Source organism: Chiroxiphia lanceolata, unplaced genomic scaffold (assembly GCF_009829145.1).
Source record: "Chiroxiphia lanceolata isolate bChiLan1 unplaced genomic scaffold, bChiLan1.pri scaffold_81_arrow_ctg1, whole genome shotgun sequence".
Lineage (NCBI taxonomy): Eukaryota > Metazoa > Chordata > Aves > Passeriformes > Pipridae > Chiroxiphia > Chiroxiphia lanceolata.
Genome location: NW_022476539.1, coordinates 179 through 22,912, shown reverse-complemented (window position 1 = coordinate 22,912; position 22,734 = coordinate 179). Strand labels below are relative to the sequence as shown.

General features: G+C 63.3%; 3 protein-coding genes across 18 annotated transcripts; 2 read left to right on the top strand and 1 right to left on the bottom strand.

Moving 5' to 3' along the window:
• Positions 1-53: 53 nt before the first annotated feature.
• TBCB (tubulin folding cofactor B) lies at positions 54-7,666 on the top strand. Of its 3 annotated transcripts, XM_032677685.1 has the most exons (7): positions 54-441; positions 2,212-2,277; positions 2,449-2,526; positions 2,606-2,702; positions 4,522-4,713; positions 6,052-6,124; positions 7,123-7,666. In XM_032677685.1, the coding sequence occupies exons 1-7, from the start codon at positions 55-57 to the stop codon at positions 7,238-7,240; spliced, it is 1,011 nt and encodes a 336-aa protein (XP_032533576.1). In that variant the 5' UTR covers position 54; the 3' UTR covers positions 7,241-7,666. The 3 variants fall into 3 exon arrangements, with proteins under 3 accessions (XP_032533576.1, XP_032533577.1, XP_032533578.1); XM_032677686.1 differs by lacking the exons at positions 4,522-4,713; positions 6,052-6,124; positions 7,123-7,666 and adding an exon at positions 4,167-4,327; XM_032677687.1 differs by lacking the exons at positions 54-441; positions 2,212-2,277 and having other exon boundaries at positions 2,355-2,526.
• A 308-nt stretch (positions 7,667-7,974) lies between these two features.
• TMEM160 (transmembrane protein 160) lies at positions 7,975-10,864 on the top strand. Its single transcript, XM_032677699.1, has 4 exons — positions 7,975-8,149; positions 8,235-8,327; positions 10,255-10,322; positions 10,630-10,864. Exons 1-4 carry the CDS (start codon positions 7,975-7,977, stop codon positions 10,846-10,848), a joined length of 555 nt encoding a protein of 184 aa, XP_032533590.1. The 3' UTR covers positions 10,849-10,864.
• A 4,088-nt stretch (positions 10,865-14,952) lies between these two features.
• LOC116781894 (rho GTPase-activating protein 35-like) lies at positions 14,953-22,492 on the bottom strand. Of its 14 annotated transcripts, none has more exons than XM_032677688.1 (7): positions 17,158-17,622; positions 17,044-17,126; positions 16,835-16,918; positions 16,260-16,543; positions 16,093-16,218; positions 15,947-16,051; positions 14,953-15,904 (listed from the first exon to the last, which is right to left on the bottom strand). In XM_032677688.1, the coding sequence occupies exons 1-7, from the start codon at positions 17,228-17,230 to the stop codon at positions 15,619-15,621; spliced, it is 1,041 nt and encodes a 346-aa protein (XP_032533579.1). In that variant the 5' UTR covers positions 17,231-17,622; the 3' UTR covers positions 14,953-15,618. The 14 variants fall into 14 exon arrangements, 8 of the variants coding, with proteins under 8 accessions (XP_032533579.1, XP_032533580.1, XP_032533582.1 ...); XM_032677689.1 differs by having other exon boundaries at positions 14,953-15,873; positions 15,979-16,051; XM_032677691.1 differs by having other exon boundaries at positions 14,953-15,873; positions 15,979-16,041; positions 16,104-16,218.
• Between the last annotated feature and the right edge of the window lie 242 nt (positions 22,493-22,734).

The following is a 22,734-nucleotide window of genomic DNA, read 5'->3' as shown; positions in this document are numbered from 1 at the left end:
TCAACCCCTTAGCCCGCCCCCTCTCGCTCGCCATTGGCCGGACGGCCTCACGTGATGCGCGGCGGCGCCGCTGATTGGTGGCGGCGGGGCCTGAACGTTCCAGAAGCGGCGGCGGTTCGGGGGTCCCGGTTCGGGTGTCCCGGCGCCGGTTCGGGGGGTCCCGGAGGGTCCCGGAGCCGCTTTTGGGGGTCCCGGCTCGGGAGGTCCCTGCTCGGGGCGATCCGTGGGCCCGGCGGGTCCCGGTTCGGGGGCCCGGCGGGTCCCGGGGCGGGGCGGGGTTTGGGGGGGGGTCCCCGGTTTGGGGGTCGCGGGGCGATGAACGGGGCGATGAACGGGGCGGAGGCCCCGCCGGGCCCCGTGTGGCTCTCGGTGAGCAGCTCCCTGAACGCCTTCCGAGCCTGCAAACGCTTCTCGCCCGCGCTCACCATCGCCGAGCTCAAGGTACCGCACCGGGACCCCCCAGCCGGGACCCCCCAACCGGGACCCCCCAACCGGGACCCCCCAACTGGGACCCCCCAACTGGGACCCACAAATCCCGACCTGGGACCCCCCAACTGGGACCCCTAGATCGCGACCTGGGACCCCCCAAATGAGACCCCCAAATCCTGACCTGGGACTCCCCAGCTGGGACCCCCAAATCCCGACCTGGGACCCCTGAACTGAGACCCCCAAATCCTGACCTGGGACCCCTGAACTGAGACCCCTAAATCCTGACCTGGGACCCCCCAACTGGGACCCCTAGATCGCGACCTGGGACCCCTGAACTGAGACCCCCCAAACCCTGACCTGGGGCCCCCCAACTGAGACCCCCAAACTCTAATATGGGTCCCCCAACTGACACCCCCAAATCCCGACCAGGGACCCCCCAACTGAGACCTCCAAATCCCGACCAGGGACCCCCAAACTGGGACCCCCGAACCCTGACCTGGGACCCCCCAACTGAGACCCCCAAATCCCGACCTGGGACCCCCGAATTGAGACACCCCCCCAAGCCTCGACCAGGGACCCCCCAACTGGGACCCCTGAACTGGGATCCCTGAGTGGGAACCCCCCAGTCTGGGACCCCCAAACCCGGCCAGGGGCTCTCGACGAGGGACCCCCAACAGGGACCCCCCACCCATCTCTGTGTGACCCCCCATGTCACTGTGACCCCCCCGTCCCTGTGACCCCCCCCATGTCACTGTGACCCCCCCGTCCCTGTGTGACCCCCCCCATGTCCCTGTGTGACCCCCTGTGACACCCCCATGTCCCTGTGTGACCCCCCCATGTCCCTGTGACCCCCCTATGTCCCTATGTGACCCCCTGTGACCCCCCATGTCCTCATGACCCCCCGTCCCTGTGTGACCCCCCATGTCCCTGTGTGACCCCCTGTGACCCCCCCCACGTCCCTGTATGACCCCCTGTGACCCCCCCATGTCCCTGTGTGACCCCCCTGTGACCCCCCTTGTCTCTGTGAGACCTCCCCCGTCCCTGTGTGACCCCCCCATGTCCCTGTGTGACCCCCCCGTCCCTGTGTGACCCCCTGTGACCCCCCCATGTCCCCGTGTGACCCCTGTGCCCCCCCAGTGCAAGCTGGAGCTGGTGATGGGTCTGGCTGTGTCCCCTGTCCTTGTGTGTCCCCCCCATGTCCCTGTGACCCCCCCCCATGTCCCTGTGTGCCTCGGGGGTCCCAGGGCTGTGTCCCCTGTCCCTGTGTGACCCCCTGTGACCCCCCCTGTGTCCCCCTGTGACCCCCCCATGTCCCTGTGCCCCCCCAGTGCAAACTGGAGCTGGTGGTGGGTCTGGCTGTGTCCTCTGTCCCTGTTTGACCCCCTGTGACCCCCCCGTGTCCCCCTGTGACCCCCCCACGTCCCTGTGCCCCCCCCAGTGCAAGCTGGAGCTGGTGGTGGGCTCCCCAGCGTCCTGCATGGAGCTGGAGCTGTTCGGGGCCGAGGACGAGCCTCGGGGGTCCCAGGGCCATGTCCCCTGTCCCTGTTTGACCCCCTGTGACCCCCCTGTGTCCCCCTGTGACCCCCCCGTGTCCCCCTGTGCCCCCCCCAGTGCAAGCTGGAGCTGGTGGTGGGCTCCCCAGCGTCCTGCATGGAGCTGGAGCTGTTCGGGGCCGAGGACGAGCCTCGGGGGTCCCAGGGCCGTGTCCCCCGTTCCTGTGTGACCTCCTGTGACCCCCCCGTGTCCCCCTGTGACCCCCCCATGTCCCTGTGCCCCCCCCAGTGCAAGCTGGAGCTGGTGGTGGGCTCCCCGGCGTCCTGCATGGAGCTGGAGCTGTTCGGGGCCGAGGACGAGCCTCGGGGGTCCCAGGGCCGTGTCCCCTGTCCCTGTTTGACCCCCTGTGACCCCCCTGTGTCCCCCTGTGACCCCCCCACGTCCCTGTGCCCCCCCCAGTGCAAGCTGGAGCTGGTGGTGGGCTCCCCAGCATCCTGCATGGAGCTGGAGCTGTTCGGGGCCGAGGACGAGCCGCTGGGGCCGCTGGCGCAGGACGAGGCCCTGCTGGGCTCCTACCCCGTCACCGACGGCTGCCGCATCCACGTGAGTGTCCCCTCCCGTCCCCCCGGGCACCCCCCGGGCTCGGGGACCCCCCCGGGGTGACCCCCGTGTCCCCCCCCAGGTGACGGATCGCAGCGGGGCCCGCGTGGGCGAGTTCGAGGACCTGTCGCAGGTGCCCAAGTACGAGATGGCCGAGAGCGACTACGAGAAGAGGACAGGTCAGGGGGGACAGGGGGGGGACAGGGGGGACACAGAGGGACAGGGGGGTGATGGGAGGGTCACAGGGGGATGGGAGTGACAGGGGGATGGGGGGTGACAAAGGGACAGGACAGTGACAGAGGGACAGAGGTGACACAGGGGGACGGGAGTGACAGGAGGATGGGGGGTGACAAAGGGACAGGACAGTGACAGAGGAAGAGAGGTGACACAGGGGGACAGGGGTGACAGAGGGACAGGGGTGACACAGGGGGACGGGGGGGTGATGGGAGGGTCACAGGGGAATGGGAGTGACAGGGGGATGGGGGGTGACAGAGGGACGGGGGTGACATGGGGACAGAGGTGACACAGGGGGATGGGGGGTGACAGAGGGACAGGACAGTGACAGAGGGACAGAGGTGACACAGGGGGATGGGGGGTGACAGAGGGACAGGGGTGACATGGGGACAGAGGTGACACAGGGGGATGGGGGTGACAAAGGGACAGGACAGTGACAGAGGGACAGAGGTGACACAGGGGGATGGGGGGTGACAGAGGGACAGGGGTGACATGGGGACAGAGGTGACACAGGGGGACGGGGGGGACAGAGGGACAGGGGTGACACAGGGGGATGGGAGTGACAGGAGGATGGGGGGTGACAGAGGGACAGGGGTGACATGGGGACAGAGGTGACACAGGGGAACAGGGGGGTGACAGAGAAACAGGGGTGACATGGGGACAGAGGTGACACAGGGAAACAGGGGGGTGACAGAGGGACAGGAGTGACATGGGGACAGAGGTGACATAGGGGGACGGGGGGACAGGGGGGTGATAGGAGGGTCACAGGGGGACAGGGGAGTGACAGAGGGACAGGAGGACAAGGGGTGACAGGGGGACAGGGTTGGCAGGGGGACAGGGGGTGACAGGGGTGACAGGAGGGTCACAGGGACACACGGGGGTGACACGGGGACGGGGGGGGACAGGGGAGGGACAGGGGGGTGACAGGAGGGTCACAGGGGGACAGGGGAGTGACAGAGGGACAGGGGTGACAGGGGGACAGGAGTGACAAAGAGGGACAGGGGGGTGACGGGGACAGGGGAGTGACAGAGGGATGGGGGGACGGGGGGGACAGGGGAGTGACAGGAGGGTGACAGAGGGACAGGGGTGACATTGGGACTGTCCCCTGTCCCCCCCTGGTGACCCTGTCCCTGTCCCCTCTCCCCTATCCCTGTCCCCCCTGGTGACCCTGTCCCCATGGCGACCCTGTCACCTTGTGTCCCCCCAGAGTCGATGCACTCCTTCCTCCGGCAGCGCTTGTGGGGCCATTGGGACACTGTCCCTTGTCCCCTGTCCCTGTCCCCCCTGGTGACACTGTCCCTTGTCCCCTGTCCCCCCTGGTGACCCTGTCCCCCATGGTGACCCTGTCCCTGTCCCCTGTCCCCTATCCCTGTTCCCCCTGGTGACCCTGTCACCTTGTGTCCTCCCAGAATCCATGCGCTCGTTCCTGCGGCAGCGCTCGTGGGGCCGTTGGGACATTGTCCCTTGTCCCCTGTCCCCCCTGGTGACCCTGTCCTTGTCCCCTGTCCCCCCTGCTGACCCTGTCCCCCCTGGTGTCCCTGTACCCCCCTGGTGACCCTGTCCCCTTGCTGTCCCCCCAGAATCCATGCGCTCGTTCCTGCGGCAGCGCTCGTGGGGCCGTTGGGACACTGTCCCCTGTCCCCAATTCCTGTCCCCCATGGTGACCCTGTACCCCCCTGATGACCCTGTCCCCCCTGGTGACACTGTCCTTTGTCCCCTGACCCTGTCCCCCCTGGTGACCCTGTTCCCTTGCTGTCCCCCCAGAGTCGATGCGTTCCTTCCTGCGGCAGCGCTCGTGGGGCCGCTGGGACACGGAGGGTTCCCGCCGGCGGGAGCAGGAGCGGGAGCAGCGCCGGGAGCAGGAGGCGGCTCTGGCCGCGACCCTCCCGCTCGGCGCCCGCTGCGAGGTCCGAGTGCCCGGCCAGCCCTGCCGCAGGGCCACCATCCTATACGTGGGTACGGCGCTGCTGGCACCTCCCCAAACCCCCCCGACAGTGCTGAGCCCACCCCAAAACCCCCCAAGCCCCCCTGACAGTGCTGAGCCCACCTCAAACCCCCCCAGACAGTACTGAGCCCACCCCCAAACCCCCCTGACAGTGCTGAGCCCACCCCAAAACCCCCCTGACAGTGCTGAGCCCACCCCAAAACCCCCCTGACAGTGCTGAGCCCACCCCAAAACCCCCAAACCCCCCTGACAGTGCTGAACCCTCCCCGAAATCCCAAACCCCCCCCAGACAGTGCTGAGCGCGCCCCAAAATCCCAAATCACCCCAGACAGTGCTGAGCCCACCCCAAAACCTCTCAAACCCCCCCAGACAGTGCTGAACCCACCCCAAAGTCCCAAATCTGACCCCCAGACAGTGCTGAGCCCACCCCGAAATCCCAAACCTCCCCTGACAGTGCTGAGCCCACCCCAAAACCCCAACCCCCCCCCAGACAGTGCTGAGCCCGCCCCAAAATCCCAAATCACCCCAGACAGTGCTGAGCCCACCCCAAAACCTCTCAAACCCCCCCAGACAGTGCTGAACCCACCCCAAAGTCCCAAATCCCCCTGACAGTGCTGAGCCCACCCCGAAATCCCAAACCTCCCCTGACAGTGCTGAGCCCACCCCGAAATCCCCCAAACCCCCCCGACAGTGCTGAGCCCATCCCGAAATCCCCCAAACCCCCCTGACAGTGCTGAGCCCACCCCGAAACCCCCCAAACCCCCCTGACAGTGCTGAGCCCACCCCAAACCCACCTGACAGTGCTGAGCCCACCCCAAAACCCCCAAAACCCCCAAAACCCCCTGACAGTGCTGAGCCCTCCCCGAAATCCCAAATTCCCCTGACAGTGCTGAGCCCACCCCAAAATCCCAAAACCCCCTGACAGTGCTGAGCCCACCCCAAAACCCCCCTGACATTGCTGAGCCCACCCCAAAATCCTAAATCACCCCAGACAGCGCTGAGCCTACCCCAACCCCCCCCCCAGACAGTACTGAGCCCACCCCAAAACCCCAGGGCCCCCCTGACAGTGCTGACCTCTCCCTAAAACCCCTCAGACTCCTCCCCAAACCCCCCCAAACAGAGCTGAGCCCACCCCAAAACCCCCAAACCCCCTGACAGTGCTGAGCCCACCCCAAACCCCCCAAATCACCCCGTGGCAGCACTGACCCCTCCCCAAAACCCTTCAAACCCCTCCCCAAACCCCTCCCCAGCACTGACCCCACCCCAAACCCCCTCAAACCCCTCCCCAAACCCCTCCAAGTCCCCCCCCCAGCGCTGACCCCTCCCCAAATCCTCTTCCCCCCCCCCAGGTGAGACGGATTTCAAGCCGGGGCACTGGGTGGGCGTTCGCTACGACGAACCCCTGGGCAAACACGACGGCAGGTACGGGGGGGTCCCGGGGGTCCTGGGGGGTCCCTGGGCCGGCCCCACCCCCCTGGCCCCTCCCCTGGGGGTCCTTGTGGTGTCCCCACCCTTGGGTGGGCCGGGGGTCCATGCCCCCCCCCATCTTTGTGTCCCCTTCCCTGGGGGGCTCGGGGGTCTCTGTCTCCTCCCCTGGGGGTCTCAGGGGTCCATGTCCCCTTTTCTGGGGGTTCCCCAGAGCCCTTCTCACCTCGTGTCCCCTCCCCTGGGGGTCTCAGGGGGTCCCCAGAGCTCCCCCATCATGTCTCCTCCCCTGGGGGGGTCAGGGGTCTGTGTCCCCTCCCCTGGGGCGTCTCAGGGGTCCCCGTGGTGAGCCTTGGGGGGGTCAAGGGTCCCTCTCCCCGAGTCCCCTCCTCTGGGGGTCTCAGGGGTCCATGTCCCCTCCCCTGGCCGTGTCAGGGGGGTCCCCAGAGCCTCCCCTCCCCACATATCCCCTCTCCTGGTGGTCACAGGAGTCGGTGTCCCTTCCCCTGGGGGTGTCAGGGGGTCCCCAGAGCCCCCCTCCCACCTCATGTCCCCTCCCCTGGGGGTGTCAGAGGGTCCCCAGAGCCCCCTTCCCACATGTCCCCTCTCCTGGGGGTCTCAGGGGTCTGTGTCCCCTCCCCTGAGGGTGTCAGGGGGTCCCCAGAACCCCCTTCCCACCTCATGTCCCCTCCCCTGGGGGTCTCAGGGGTTCATGTCCCCTCCCCTGGGGGTGTCTGGGGGTCCCTAGAGCCCCTCCCACCTCATGTCCCCTCCCGTGGGGGTCTCAGGGGTCCGTGTCCCCTCCCTGGGGGTGTCAGGGAGCCCCCAGATCCCCCCTTCCCCACCTCGTGTCCCCTCCCCAGGGACACCCCCCCACCCTCGGGTGCTCCCCGTGCTCTCCCCTCCCCTGGTTGGCCCGGGGGTCCCCGTGTTGTCCCCCGGGGGGGTCTCGGGGGTCCTCAAACCCCCCTTTTCTCTTCCCTCCCCCCCCCCAGCGTGGGCGGCCGCCGGTACTTCGAGTGCCCCCCCAAATACGGCGCCTTCGTGAAGCCGCAGAGCGTCACCCCCGGGGACTTCCCCGAGGAGGACGATGGGCTGGAGGACGAGCTCTGAGACTGGGGAGGGGTCCCGGGGGGGCGGGGGGGGGTCCCGGGGGGAGAAACAGCCCCAAATCGCTGCGTTCTTCCCTCGTTTTGGGGGGTTTTCCCGCCCAAAAATCACCCCCTCCCCCCCCCCCGCAGCGTCGCCCCCAGCGTTTTGGGGTCACCCCCAAAAGGGACCCGAAAAGAACCCAAATCCCCCCCCCCCCTCAAAACGCCCCCATCGGGGGGGGTGGTGTCTCCTGGAGGGGGCGTGGCTTCTGTCGGAGGCCACGCCCTCTGCACGCTGAAAGGGGGCGCGGCCCGCGGGATGGGGCGGGGCCGTGAGGCGGATGGGCGGGGCCTGTCCCGCCGTGCCCCGCCCTCTCCGCTCCCAGCGCGACCCCCTCCCCAACCCCCCCCTCCCTTCCCCAGTAAAGTGGCGTTTTAACGTGAAAAACCCCGATTTTGAGTCATTTTTGGGGGGGAGGCTCCTGCCGTGCGCTCCGGCCAATCAGCGCGCGGCATCCGCGGGACGGGGCGGGGCGGCGCCGACGGGCCAATGGGAGCGAGAAGGAGGGGCGGGGCTTTCTGCCGCGGGGGCGTGGTTTCACGCGCAAGTCCTCAGTGTGCGGAGTACAAAGGGGCGTGGCCACACAGAGGGGGCGTGGTCACCCGCAGCACCTCAATGGGCGGTGCGCGGAGGGGGCGTGTCCCTGTAGTAAAAGAGGGCGTGGCTTACGCGAAAAGGGGCGTGGCCAGGCCGCCATGCTCCGCTGGGGCCGCGCGGTGGTCGCGGCGCTCCGGGGGTCGCGGGGCGGGATCGGGGGGCGCCCGGGGGGGTCCCGGCTGAGCCTGGGCCGCCCCCCGCCGCCCCCCCCGCCCGCCCCGTCCGAGCTGGAACGGGCGGACGCGGTTCTGCTGCGGAAAGCGCTGGAGGGAGGTAACGGGGGGCAAAGAGGGGACGGGGGGGGCACAAGGACCACCCTGTGACCGCCCCCTGACCCCCACACCCCCCCCCCCTTCAGCGTTCCTGGCCTGGTTCCGCAACGGGCTCTTGGCCACCGGCATCGGCGTCATCGCCTTCGTGCAGAGCGACACCGGCAGGGACGCGGCCTACGGTGGGTGCGGGGGACACCCCTGGGGACACCCACTCGGGACACCCACCCACCCCCGGGGACACCCATTCGTGACACCCACCCACCCCTGGGGACGCCCACCCCCATTGAGGACACCCCTGTGAACACCCATCCACCCCTGGGACACCCACTCGGGACACCCACCCACCCCTGGGGACACCCACTTCCCCCCGGGGACACCCACTCGTGACACCCACCCACTCCCCCTTGGGGACACCCCTGGGGACACCCACCCACTCCTGGGGACACCAATGGGGACACCCACGCAGCCCTGGGGACACCCACCCACCCCTGGGGACGCCCACTCCTGGAGACACCCACTCATGACACCCACCCACCCATGGGGACACCCTCCCCCCCCCCACTTGGGGACAACCATCCACCCCTGGGACACCCCTGGGGACACCCACCCCCCTTGGGGACACCCACCTACCTCTTGGGGACACCCCTGGGGACACCCACACACCCCTGGGGACACCCACTTGTGACATCCACCCACCCCTGGGGACACCCACCCCCATTGAGGACACCCCTGTGAACACCCACCCACCCCAGGGACACCCACTCGTGACACCCACCCACCCCTGGGGACACCCACCCACCCCTGGGGACACCCCTGGGGACACCCACTTGTGACATCCACTCACCCCTGGGGACACCCACTTGTGACACCCACCCACCCCTGGGGACACCCACCCCCGTTGGGGACACCCCTGGGGACACCCCCCCCGCCCTTGGGGACACCCACCCACTCCTGGGGACACCCACCCACCCCTGGAAACACCCCTTGGGACACCCATGGGGACACCCACCCACTCATGGGGACACTCACCCACCTCTGGGGACACCCACGGGACACCCCCCCCCGCCCTTGGGGACACCCACCCCCCCTTGGGGACACCCATGGGGACACCCACCCACTCCTGGGGACACCCCTCACCCTTGGGGACACCCCTGGGGACACCCACCCACTCCTGGGGACACCCCTGGGGACACCCACCCACCCCTGGGGACACCCCTGGGGACACCCACCCACTCCTGGGGACACCCACACCCCCCGGGGACATGCACTCGGGACACCCACCCACTCCTGGGGACACCCACCCCTTTCGGGGACACCCCTGTGAACACCCACCCACCCCTGGGGACACCCACCCCGCCTTGGGGACACCCACCCACCCCTGGGGACACCCACCTTCCCTTGGGGACACCCACCCACCCCTGGGGACACCCACCTTCCCTTGGGGACACCCACCGCCCCCGGGGACGCCCACCCCCGTTGGGGACACCCCTGTGAACACCCACCCACCCCTGGGGACACCCACTCGGGACACCCACCCCCCCTTGGGGACACCCACCCACACCTGGGGACACCCCTGTGAACACCCACCCACCCCTGGGGACACCCACCCCCCTTGGGGACACCCACCCACACCTGGGGACACCCCTGTGAACACCCACCCACCCCTGGGGACACCCACCTTCCCTTGGGGACACCCACTGCCCCCGGGGACGCCCACCCCCGTTGGGGACACCCCTGTGAACACCCACCCACCCCTGGGGACACCCACTCGGGACACCCACCCCCCCTTGGGGACACCCACCCACTCCTGGGGTCACCCACTCGTGACACCCACCCACCCCTGTGAACACCCACCCACCCCTTGGGGACACCCACCCACCCCTGGGGACACCCCTGGGGACACCCACCTTCCCTTGGGGACACCCACCCACCTCTGGTGACACCCACCCACTCCTGGGGCCACCCACCCCCCTTTGGGGTCACCCACCCTCTTGGGGACACCCCTGGGGTGTCTTTTCCCCCCCAACTCTCTAATTCCGGGCTGTTTTTCCCATTCCCGCGTTATTCCCACCTCTCTCACGATCCATTTTCTCCCTCCCATTCCAGGTTTTTTCCTGCTGGGGGGTCTGTGCATGTCCCACGGGGGGGTCTCCCACCTGCTGAGCTCGGCTTTAGTTTAGTTTTGGGCTCTTTCCCCTCTCTCCAACTCCCCGGTTTTTGGCTGTCCCTCCCCATTCCCGTGTTTTCCCCATTCCCGCGTTATTCCCACCTCTCTCACGCTCCGTTTCCTCCCTCCCCTTCCAGGTTTTTTCCTGCTGGGGGGTCTGTGCGTGTCCCCCAGAGCAGGATCCTCCCTCCTAAGCCTGGCTTTAGTTTGCCCCCTGGCTTTATTCCCCCCTCCCCTAACTCCATTCCCGTGTTTTCCCCATTCCCGCGTTATTCCCACCTCTCTCACGCTCCGTTTCCTCCCTCCCCTTCCAGGTTTTTTCCTGCTGGGGGGTGTGTGCGTGTCCCACGGGGGGGGTCTCGTACGTGCTGAGCTCGGCTTTGCTGCGCCGCCCGATGCTCCTCGCGGTCCCCGCGGCCGCCGCCTCGGCCGCGCTCACGGGGCTCCTCCTCCTGCTCTGGGCGGCCTCGCTGTCCCTCTACGTGGGGCGGCTCGAGGTCGAGATCGTCCCCGAGGAGCCCCCCGAGAAGTGACGGGGGGCTGCGACCCCCCCCCGGGGGTAAAAAAACTCCCCCCGGGGCGGGGGAGGGGGGTGGGGGGTGATGGAAAGGGGGGGAAAGGCGGGGTTGGAGGGGGGGTGGGTGCACCCCAAGGGGGTTGGAGGTACCCTGGGGGGGGGACTAAACCCACCCTGGGGGGGATTGAACCCACCTGGGGGGGGTTGGACCCTCCCCAAGGGGATTAAACCCACCCTGGGGGGGACTAAACCCACCCGGGAGGAGATTGAACCGACCCAGGGGGGGATTAAACCCACCCCAAGGGGATTGAACCCACCCGGGGGGGGATTGAACCCACCCCAAGGGGATTGAACCCACCCGGGGGGGGGTTGGACCCACCCCAAGGGGATTAAACCCACCCTGGGGGGGATTGGACCCACCCTGGGGGGGTTAAACCCACCCTGGGGGAGATTGAACCCACCCTGGGGGGGTTAAACCCACCCTGGGGGAGACTAAACCCACCCTGGGATGAATTAAAGCCACCCTGGGGGGAATTAAACCCACCCCAAAAGGAATTAAACCCACCCTGGGGGGAATTAAACCCACCCCAAAAGGAATTAAACCCACCCTGGGGGGGACTAAACCCACCCTGGGATGAATTAAAGCCACCCCAAGGGGGATTAAACCCACCCTAAGGGGATTAAACCCACCCTGGGAGGGGACTAAATCCAACTGGGGGGAATTGGACCTTCCCCAAGGGGATTGATCCCACCCCAAAAGGAATTAAACCCACCCTGGGGAGGATTGGACCCACCCTAAAAGGAATTAATCCCACCCGGGGGGGGGGGGGGGTGTTGGACCCACCCCAAAAGGAATTAAACCCACCTGAGGGGGGTTGGACCCACCCCGGGGGGGACTAAACCCACCCCAAGGGGATTAAACCCACCCTGGGGGGGATTGGACCCACCCCAAAAGGAATTAAACCCACCTGAGGGGGGTTGCACCCACCCCAAGGGGATTAAACCCACCTGGGGGGGGGGGGATTGGACCCAGCCTGGAGGGGACTAAACCCACCCTGGGGGGGATTGGACCTTCCCCAAGGGGATTAATCCCACCCCAAAAGGAATTAAACCCACCCTGGGAGGGGACTAAATCCACCTGGGGGGGGACTAAACCCACCCTGGGGGGAATTAAACCCACCCCAAAAGGAATTAAACTCACCCTGGGGGGGACTAAACCCACCCTGGGATGAATTAAACCCACTCTGGGGGGAATTAAACCCACCCCAAGAGGACTAAACCCACCCTAAGGGGAATTAAACCCACCCTGGGGGGAGTTAAACCCACCCCAAAAGGAATTAAACCCACCCTGGGGGGGACTAATCCCTCCCTGGGGGGAATTAAACCCAGCCTAAGGGGAGTTAAACCCACCCTGGAGGGGTCTAAACCCACCCTAAGGGGAATTAAACCCAGCCTTGGGGGGAACTAAACCCATCCTAAGGGGAATTAAACCCACCCCAAGGGGAATTAACCCCCCCTTGCCCACATTAAACCCACCCTGGGGGTACTAAACCCCCTCCAGGTGGAATCAAACCCCCTCCCACAAAGATCAAATCCCTCCCCTGAGGGATTAAACCCCCCCAGGGGAGGATTAAAAACCCGCCCTGGGAAAATAAACCAAACCCCTCCCCTGGGAGGATTAAAATCCCCCCTTTTGGGATCCAAAACACCCCCAGGGCTTGGAGAAAATCCCAATTTTAGCCCCCCCCCGGGGTTGGAATTGCCTTTTTCCCCCTCCAGATCTCCTGATTTTGGTTCCTTTTATTTATTCCCTCGTCCTGCTGGGATAAAAAAAAAAAAAAACAAACAAAAAAAAGGGGGTTGGGGACAGAACTCGGCCCCGTTCGGGGAGTTTGACTCAAAAAATAAACCCATTTTTGGGGCCCTGAGCTGGAAAAGGGGCGTTTTTTAGGTCTGGGGAGGTGCCGGGAAAAGGGCTGGGAAGGGAATAAAAAAGGTGGAAAAAGCTCCAGTTTGTCCCCAGTTCATTTGCAAGGAAAGAAGGGAATCCCCCCCCCCCCAAAAAAAATCCCAGTTTGCAGCGGATTTGCCCAAATTCCCAGGGATTAACCCCAAAACTGAGCAGCCCCAGTTGGCTGCTCCCGGCGCCCAGTTTGCAGGGCCCAGTTCCCAGTTAAATCCCAGTTGGCAAATCCCACTCCAGCCTCCCCAATTCCCACTTTGCCCCCCATTTCCAGTGCCCAATCCCACTTTCCTCCCAGTTTCCAGTGCCCAATTCCCAGTTTCCAGTGCCCAATTCCCAGTTTCCAGTGCCCAATTCCCACTTTCCAGTGCCCAATTCCAATGCCCAGTTCCCACTTTGCAGTTCCCAGTTAAATCCCAGTTGGCAAATCCAACTCCAGCCTCCCCAATTCCCACTTTGCCCCCAGTTTCCAGTGCCCAATTCCCATTTTTTTCTCCCAGTTTCCAGTACTCAATTCCCACTTTCCTCCCAGTTCCCAGTGCCCAATTCCCAGCTCCTGGTTTGCTCCCAGTTTCCAGTACTCAATTCCCAGTTTCCAGGGCCCAATTCCCACTTTCCTCCCAGTTCCCAGTGCCCAATTCCCAGGTTCCAGTGCCCACTTCCCTCCTCCCATTTTCCTCCCCATTTCCAGTGCCCAATTCCCAGTGCTCAATTCCCACTTTGCCCCAGTTTCCAGTGCCCAATTCCCACTTTCTTCCCAGTTCCCAGTGCCCAATTCCCAGTTCCCAGTGCCCAATTCCCACTTTCCTCCCCGTTTCCAGTGCCCAATTCCCACTTTCTTCCCAGTTCCCAGTGCCCAATTCCCAGTTTCCAGTGCCCAATTCCCACTTTGCTCCCAGTTTCCAGTACCCAATTCCCAGTTTCCAGGGCCCAATTCCCACTTTGCCCCAGTTCCCAATTCTCACTTTCCTCCCAATTCCCAGTGCCCAGTTTCCAGTGCCCAATTCCCACTTTTCTCCCAGTTTCCAGTGCCCAATTCCCACTTTCCTCCCACTTCCCAGTGCCCAATTCCCACTTTCCTCCGTTTCCAGTGCCCAATTCCCAGTTTGCTCCCAGTTTATCCCAGTTCCCCCCCCCAAATGACGACTCCGCAGCCTCCTCGTCTTTATTATTATTATTTCTCTTCTCTTCCTTCCTCGTTCTCCGCCGGGATCGGGATCCACCGGGATCCACCGGGATCCACCGGGATCCATCGGGATCCATCAGGATCCATCGGGATCGGGCCCCCCCCGGCCCTGCTTCTGGGAGGGGGAGGGGGGGGTTTCATGCACTAAATCGGCCCCAAAAATCCCACAAAAGCGGGAAAAAAACCGTCCTTGAAAGAAGCAGAAAAGGCAACAAAAGTCTCTCCATCTCCAGCGCTGGGAGGGGGGGGGGGGTCCCGGCCCTAAAACCCCCCCCGGGAGCCCCCAAATCCCGGGATTTCGTGGCGGAATCGCTTCCAGAAGGAATTATTTTTTTTTTTTTTTGTCCCGTTTTAGGGCGAAGGGTTTGGAAAAGGGACAGGATGGGGGGAGAGGGGGGGGGTGGAAACTGTATTTTTTTTTTTTTTTAATTATTTAAACAATAACTTAAAAAACGGCGGCTTTTTTTTTTTTTTTTAAATCCTATTTTTTTTTTTCCCCGCGTCCGACGTTTTTTTTTTTTTCTTCCTAAAGTTATCCCAAAAAACAACAAAAAAAAAATCACAAAAAAACGACAAAAAAAGACCAAAAAAAAAAAAAAGGGGGGGGAGGAGAAGGAAGGAGGGGGGAAAAAAAACCTAAATGGGAAAAAAAAAAACCAAAAACAAACAGGGGAAAGGAGAGGGAGAGGAGGAAAGGGGGGGAAAAAATCCCCAAATTCGGGAGTTGTGGCCCAAAACCGGAATGTGGCAGGAAAGGGGAGTTGGGGGAGGGAGGAAATGGTTCCAAATGTAGTGTTTTTGCCCCGTTTTTGGGGGAAAAAGCAGCGATGCCTCCGACCCCGAGCCCAGTTTTGCCCGATTTTGCCTTTTTTTTTTTTGCCTTTTTTTTTTTTTTTACCACCCCCCCCAGCACCAAAAAAAAAACCCCCCAAAAACACCCAAAAGGCTCCAAAACCCCGATTTTTTCCCCCGGGAAAAACAAATCTCCCCGGGGGGCGAAAAGTTGGGTTTTTTAGTGTTTTTTCCCCCAACTTTAACGTGATTTTTTTTGTATTTTTGGGTGGGTTTGGGGGGGGGGGGGGGCTGGTTTTATTAAAAACCCCCAAACCCGGTGGAAAAATCGGGATTTTGGGCCCCCGAGGCCGGAAAATTGGGGGGAAAAAAGCCCTTTTTGGGGTTTTTTGGGGGGGTTTCGGGGGGGGTGCGGTGGTTTTTGGGGGGGTTTGAGCTGTTTTTGTCACTGGGGGGGGAGGGGGGGAATTGGGGGCGTCTTAAAGTGCGAAGAGACCCAGGAGGGGGGTGGGAACCTCCCAGTGGTACCATAAACTCCAGTTTAAAACCAGTCCGGTACTGGGAGGGGAGGGGGAGGGGAGGGGGGTGATGGGGGGAGGGGTGTCCGGGCCACCCCCCCCTTTTTTTTCCTGGAGGATCCAGGTATTTCCTGGAGGCTCCAGGTATTTCCTGGGGGATCCGGGTGTTTCCTGGGGGATCCGGGTATCTGAGCCCCCCCCCCCCCGTGCCCCAAAATTCCCCCCCCCCATCCCGACCCCCCCCCAATCAGCACCAGTTTTCCATGAGAAACCCCCCAAATCCAGCCCGAATCGGGGGGGGGGGGGGCACCCAACCCCTCCCCTCCCCTAAGTGCTCCAGGCCCAAAATCCCGGGAGAGGGGCGGGAATGGAAGGGGGAGGGGGGTCCCAAAGGCAACACCAGCATCCCCCCCCTTCCCAAAAAAAAAAGGGAGGGGGGGGGGGGAGGGAGGTCCTGGGATCCATCCCGGGGGGGGGTTGGGATGAGCCTGGGGGCGTCTCCGAGGAGTCTTGGGATGGGATGGGGGAGCCTCGGGCGGGTGGGATGAGCCTCAGGATCTCCTGGAGGAGCGCTGGGATCTCCTGGAGGAGCATTGGGATCTCCTGGATGAGTGTTGGGATCTCCTGGGTGAGCGCTGGGATCTCCTGGATGAATGTTGGGATCTCCTGGATGAGCCTCAGGATGTCCTGGATGAGCCTCAGGATGTCCTGGAGGAGCATTGGGATCTCCTGGAGGAGCCTCAGGATGTCCTGGAGGAGCCTTGGGCGGGTGGGATGAGCCTCAGGATGTCCTGGAGGAGCGCTGGGATCTCCTGGATGAGTGTTGGGATCTCCTGGATGAGCGCTGGGATCTCCTGGATGAGTGTTGGGATCTCCTGGGTGAGCGCTGGGATCTCCTGGAGGAGCCTCAGGATGTCCTGGAGGAGCCTTGGGCGGGTGGGATGAGCCTCAGGATGTCCTGGAGGAGCGCTGGGATCTCCTGGATGAGTGTTGGGATCTCCTGGGTGAGTGCTGGGATCTCCTGGGTGAGTGCTGGGATCTCCTGGAGGAGCCTCAGGATGTCCTGGAGGAGCGCTGGGATCTCCTGGATGAGCCTCAGGACATCTGGGACAAGCCTTGGGATGTGCTGGATGTGCCTTGGGCCACATTGGATCACATTGGATGTTGCCTCAGGTCCCTCTGGAAGTGCCTTGGACCACCCTGGACCACACTGGATGTGCCTCAGGTCCCTCTGGATGAGCCTTGGGCGACTCTGGATCACACTGGACGAGCCTCAGGTCCCACCAGATGAGCCTCAGGTCCTACTGGCCAAACCCTGGGCCACCCTGGATGAGCCTTGGGCCACATTGGATCACGCTGGACGTGCCTCAGGTCCCTCTGGAAGTGCCTTGGACCACTCGGGACAAGGCTTGGGCCACCCTGGATCACACTGGATGTGCCTCAGGTCCCATTGGAGAAGCCTTGGGTGACTCTGGATCACGCTGGACGTGCCTCAGGTCCCTCTGGAAGTGCCTTGGACCACTCGGGACAAGGCTTGGGCCACCCTGGACCACGCTGGACGTGCCTCAGGTCCCACTGGACGAGCCTTGGACCACCCTGGACGAGCCTTGGGTGACACTGGATGTGCCTCAGGTCCCTCTGGACGAGCCTTGGGCCACTCTGGATCACGCTGGACGTGCCTCAGGTCCCTCTGGAAGTGCCTTGGACCACTCCGGACAAGGTTTGGGCCACTCTGGATCACGCTGGATGTGCCTCAGGTCCCACTGGAGAAGCCTTGGGTGACTCTGGATCATGCTGGACGTGCCTCAGGTCCCTCTGGAAGTGCCTTGGACCACCTTGGCCAAGGCTTGGGCCACCCTGGATCACACTGGATGTGCCCCAGGTCCCTCTGGAAGTGCCTTGGACCACTCAGGACAAGGTTTGGGCCACCCTGGATCATGCTGGACGTGCCTCAGGTCCCTCTGGAAGTGCCTTGGACCACCTTGGCCAAGGCTTGGGCCACTCTGGACCACGCTGGACGTGCCCCAGGCCCCTCTGGACGAGCCTTGGGCCACCCCGGTCCCACCAGACGAGCCTCAGGTCCTACTGGCCAAACCCAGGACCACCCCGGCCAAATCCTGGGCCCCCCCTTTGGCCAAACCTTGGCCCCCCCTTGGCCCGTGCCGGCCGTACCCCCCCCTCAGAGCCGCCCCCCACCCCTTTCCATCCCCCCTCCGGCCGAGCCCCTCCGGCCGCACCCCACGGGGGGGGAATCTGAGCCAAAAAGTCTGGGGGGGGCACCCGGGGGGGGGTGAGCTCCAGTTTTTTTCGGGATCGGGGGGGGGTGTGCTCAGAGCGCCGGCGGCTCCGGCGGCTGGACGGGCGACTGCGGCGACGGAGGGGGGGTCCGGGGGGGCGAGGGCGGCGCCGGGGAGGGGAAGGGGCCGGAGGAGGAGGAGGAGGAGGGCGAGGCCGGGGCGCCAGGGGCGGCGGAGGAGGAGGAGGAGGAGGAGGAGGCGCCGGGGGGCTCGAGGAGGGGCCGGTTGTAGAAAAAGAAGGGGCACTGCTGGATGAAGAGTTCGATGATTGTCTGGTAGGTCCTGGTGGCCGTCAGCGCGTCCATCGTGCTGAAGTCCGGCCGCATCAGCGTCGGCCAGAAGCAGATGGACAGGTTCTCGCTGGTCATCAGGTTCACCCGGTGGTTGTGGCTCACCCTGGGGGGGACAGAGACATGGTGACAATGGGACAGGGACAGGGGGACAATGGGACAGGTTCTCGCTGGTCATCAGGTTCACCCGGTGGTTGTGGCTCACCCTGGGGGGGACAGAGGGACAGTGAGGACAGGGGGACAGTGGGACAGGGGGACAATGGGGACAGGGGGACAATGGGGACAGGGGGACAATGGGGACAGGGGGGCAATGGAGCAGGGACAGGGGGACAATGGGGACAGGGGGACAATGGGACAGGGGGACAATGGGACAGGTTCTCGCTGGTCATCAGGTTCACACGGTGGTTGTGGCTCACCCTGGGGGGGGACAGAGGGACAGTGAGGACAGGGGGACAGTGAGGACAGAGGGACAGTGGGACAGGGGGACAATGGGACAGGTTCTCGCTGGTCCTCAGGGTCACCCGGTGGTTGTGGCTCACCCTGGGGAGGGACAGAGGGACAGTGAGGACAGGGGGACAGTGAGGACAGAGGGACAATGGGACAGGGGGACAGTGGGACAGGGACAGGGGGACAATGGGACAGGTTCTCGCTGGTCATCAGGTTCACCCGGTGGTTGTGGCTCACCCTGGGGGGGGACAGAGGGACAGTGAGGACAGAGGGACAGTGGGACAGGGGGACAATGGGACAGGGGGACAGTGGGACAGGGGGACAATGGGACAGGTTCTCGCTGGTCATCAGGTTCACCCGGTGGTTGTGGCTCACCCTGGGGGGACAGAGGGACAGTGAGGACAGAGGGACAGTGGGACAGGGGGACAGTGGGACAGGGGGACAATGGGACAGGTTCTCGCTGGTCATCAGGTTCACCCGGTGGTTGTGGCTCACCCTGGGGGGGGACAGAGGGACAGTGAGGACAGGGGGACAGTGAGGACAGAGGGACAATGGGACAGGGGGACAGTGGGACAGGGGGACAATGGGACAGGTTCTCGCTGGTCATCAGGTTCACCCGGTGGTTGTGGCTCACCCTGGGGGGGGACAGAGGGACAGTGAGGACAGAGGGACAGTGGGACAGGGGGACAATGGTCATCAGGGTCACCCGGTGGTTGTGGCTCACCCTGGGGGGGGGGACAGAGACATGGTGACAATGGGACAGGGACAGGGGGACACTGGGACAGGGGGACACTGGGACAGGTTCTCGCTGGTCCTCAGGGTCACCCGGTGGTTGTGGCTCACCCTGGGGGACAGAGGGACAACGGGACAGGGACACGGTGACAATGAGGACAGGGTGACAATGGGACAGGTTCCAGAGCCCTCCCCAGCTTTTGGGGCTCCCCAAGGTTTTGGGGTCCCCCCAGAGCCCCTGCCCAGTTTTTGGGGCTCCCCAAGGTTTTGGGGTCCCCCCAGAGTCCTCCCCAGGTTTTGGGTTATCCCAAGATTTTGGGGTTCCCCCAGAGTCCTGCCAAGGTTCTGGGGTCCTCCCAGAGCCCCTGCCCAGTTTTTGGGGCTCCCCAAGGTTCTGGGGTCCCCCCAGAGCCTCTGCCCAGTTTTTGGGGTGCCCCAAGGTTCTGGGGTCCCCCCAGAGCCCCTGCCCAGTTTTTGGGGCTCCCCAAGGTTTTGGGGTGCCCCCAGAGCCCCTGCACAGTTTCTGGGGTGCCCCCAGAGCCCCTGCACAGTTTTTGGGGCTCCCCAAGGTTTTGGGGTCCCCCCAGAGTCCTCCCCAGGTTTGGGGCTCCCCAAGGTTTTGGGGTGCCCCCAGAGCCCCTGCCCAGTTTTTGGGGTGCCCCCAGACCCACTTGTTGAGGTGCCCGATGACGTATTTGAAGACCTCGTAGTTCTCCCGGGGGAACTTCCTGAGCACCTCCCGCAGCGCGTGGAGCTTCTGCTCCCGGTCGTTGATCTCTGTTGGGAGGGGGAAAAAATGGGAATTTGGGGCTCCTGGAATCGCCTCCCCCACGGAATTCCCGCTCCGAGGGGAAGGGGGGGGGGTTTGGGGCCAAGGAACCCCCCAAAAATCACCCCAAGGCCCTCGGGGCACGACCGGGATTAGGGGAGGGGGAATCTGGGATTGGGAGGGTGGGAATTCAGGGGGTGGGATCAGCGGTGGGAGGGGTCAGTTATGCAAATGAGGGAGTTGGGGTTAATTAATGGGGTTAATTAAAGGGTCAGGGCCCCTAGATCATTAATTGCCCCCCAAAATAACCTCATGGCACAACCAGGACTGGGGGAGAATCTGGGATTGAGGGTGGGAATTCAGGGGGTGGGATCAGCAGTGGGAGGGGTTAATTATGCAAATGGCATGCAGGGGGTTAATTAGTGGGGTTAATTAAAGGGTCAGAGCCCCCAGATCATCGTTCCCCCCAAAAAGCAACCAGGACTGGGGGAGCATCTCCAGCCAGGAATGGGATTGGAAGGTGGGAATTAAGGGGGGGTGGGAGGGGTTGAATATGCAAATGAGGTGGGTGTGGTTAATTAAGGGGGTTAATTAACTCACTGTGGGCCTCCACCAGCTCCACCTGCATGGTGTAGGGCACCAGCGGCTCCGGCAGCTCCGAGAAGAAGCTTTTCATGGCTCCGGCCACGGTGTTGACGGTGAAATCCTTCTCGGCCAAGTCCAGCCCGTGGTCTGGGGGGCACAGTTTGGGGGGTCAGAGCCCGAAAACCCGTCCAAGGGACAAGTTTGGGGGGCTCAGATCCCAAAAACATCCCCAGGGAGCAGTTTGGGGGGGCTCAGATCCCAAAAACATCCCCAGAGAGCCCACGAGGAGCAGTTTGGGGGGCACAGACCCCAAAACCCACCCAGGGAGCAGTTTGGGGGGCACAGACCCCAAAACCCACCCAGGGAGCAGTTTGGGGGGCTCAGATCCCAAAATTCCCTCAGAGAGCCCATGAGGAGCAGTTTGGGGGGCACGGGCCCCAAAACCCACCCAGGGAGCAGTTTGGGGGGCTCAGATCCCAAAAACATCCCCAGGGAGCAGTTTGGGGGGCTCAGACCCCCAAAATTCCCTCAGAGAGCCCACGAGGAGCAGTTTGGGGGCACAGATCCCAAAAACATCCCCAGGGAGCAGTTTGGGGGGGCTCAGATCCCAAAACCCACCCAGGGAGCAGTTTGGGGGGGCACAGATCCCAAAAACATCCCCAGGGAGCAGTTTGGGGGGCTCAGATCCCAAAAACATCCCCAGGGAGCAGTTTGGGGGGCTCAGATCCCAAAATCCACCCAGGGAGCAGTTTGGGGGGCTCAGATCCCAAAATTCCCTCAGAGAGCCCATGAGGAGCAGTTTGGGGGGCTCAGATCCCAAAAATATCCCCTGGGAGCAGTTTGGGGGGCTCAGATCCCAAAATTCCCTCAGAGAGCCCACGAGGAGCAGTTTGGGGGGCACAGACCCCAAAACCCACCCAGGGAGCAGTTTGGGGGGCTCAGATCCCAAAAACATCCCCAGGGAGCAGTTTGGGGGGGCTCAGATCCCAAAATTCCCAAGGTCCATTTTGGGGTGCCCAGGCCCGTTTTTGGGGTTCCCAGGCCTGTTTCTGGGTTGCCCAGACCCATTTTTAGGGTTCCCAGACCCATTTTTGGGGTTCCCAGACCCATTTTCAGGGTTCCCAGACCCATTTTTGGGGTTCCCCGCCCCATTTTCGGGGTTCCCAGTCCCCTTTTCAGGGTTCTCAGACCGATTTTTAGGGTTTCCAGTCCCATTTTCGGGGTTCCCAGTCCCGTTTTCGGGGTTCCCAGACCCATTTTTAGGGTTCCCAGACCCATTTTTGGGGTTCCCAGACCCATTTTTTGGGTTCCCCGTCCCATTTTCCACGTTCCCAGTCCCCTTTTCGGGGTTCCCAGACCCATTTTTAGGGTTACCAGACCCATTTTCAGGGTTCCCAGACCCATTTTTAGGGTTCCCAGTCCCGTTTTCAGGGTTCCCAGACCCATTTTTAGGGTTCCCAGACCCGTTTTCAGGGTTCCCAGACCCATTTTTAGGGTTCCCAGACCCATTTTCAGGGTTCCCAGACCCATTTTTGGGGTTCCCAGACCCATTTTTTGGGTTCCCCGTCCCATTTTCCACGTTCCCAGTCCCCTTTTCGGGGTTCCCAGACCCATTTTTAGGGTTCCCAGTCCCGTTTTCAGGGTTTCCAGTCCATTTTTAGGGTTCCCAGACCCATTTTCAGGGTTCCCAGACCCATTTTTAGGGTTCCCCGTCCCATTTTCCACATTCCCAGTCCCCTTTACGGGGTTCCCAGACCCATTTTTAGGGTTTCCAGACCCATTTTTAGGGTTCCCAGACCCATTTTTAGGGTTTCCAGACCCATTTTCAGGGTTCCCAGTCCCATTTTTAGGGTTCCCAGTCCCCTTTTCGGGGTTCCCAGTCCCATTTTCAGGGTTCCCACACCCATTTTCAGGGTTCCCAGTCCCATTTTCGGGGTTCCCAGACCGGTTTTTGGGGTCCCCAGCCCCGTTTTCGGGGTTCCCCGTTGCGTTACCCTGGTCAAACTGCCGCTGCAGACTCTCCATCTCCGACTTGTTCCCGCTGACCCGGTAAATCCCTTCCGTGCTCAGCCCTGCGGGAACAGCACCAACCTCAGTCCCAGCTCCCCCAAAATCCTGGATTTTTCCCTGCCCTGCCCATCCCAAAGCTCAGGTTTCACTTTTTTTGGGGGGGTTTTTTGGGGGGCAGAAAACCCGGAGGAAGGAGGAGGAGCTGCTCCTTTCCCTCCTTTCCTCGTGCTGCCCCTCCGGGGGAAAATTCCAGAGGGGGGGGAAAAAAACCCCCCCGGAGCTCGTTCCGGGGTTAATTTGGGTTGTCCTGGGC

Coding starts and splice junctions, on each gene's coding strand:
- TBCB (XM_032677685.1), top strand. CDS start 55: ATGCGCGGCGGCGCCGCTGATTGGTGGCGGCGGGGCCTGAACGTTCCA. Junction 2,527..2,605: donor CCGACGGCTGCCGCATCCAC/GTGAGTGTCCCC, acceptor GTCCCCCCCCAG/GTGACGGATCGCAGCGGGGC. Junction 4,714..6,051: donor GGCCACCATCCTATACGTGG/GTACGGCGCTGC, acceptor CCCCCCCCCCAG/GTGAGACGGATTTCAAGCCG.
- TMEM160 (XM_032677699.1), top strand. CDS start 7,975: ATGCTCCGCTGGGGCCGCGCGGTGGTCGCGGCGCTCCGGGGGTCGCGG. Junction 8,328..10,254: donor CGGCAGGGACGCGGCCTACG/GTGGGTGCGGGG, acceptor CTCCCATTCCAG/GTTTTTTCCTGCTGGGGGGT. Junction 10,323..10,629: donor ACCTGCTGAGCTCGGCTTTA/GTTTAGTTTTGG, acceptor CTCCCCTTCCAG/GTTTTTTCCTGCTGGGGGGT.
- LOC116781894 (XM_032677688.1), bottom strand. CDS start 17,230: ATGATCCAGGGTGGCCCAAACCTTGTCCTGAGTGGTCCAAGGCACTTC. Junction 16,219..16,259: donor CTCATCCAGGAGATCCCAGC/GCTCCTCCAGGA, acceptor CACCCGCCCAAG/GCTCCTCCAGGACATCCTGA. Junction 16,052..16,092: donor CTCATCCAGGAGATCCCAGC/GCTCCTCCAGGA, acceptor CACCCGCCCAAG/GCTCCTCCAGGACATCCTGA.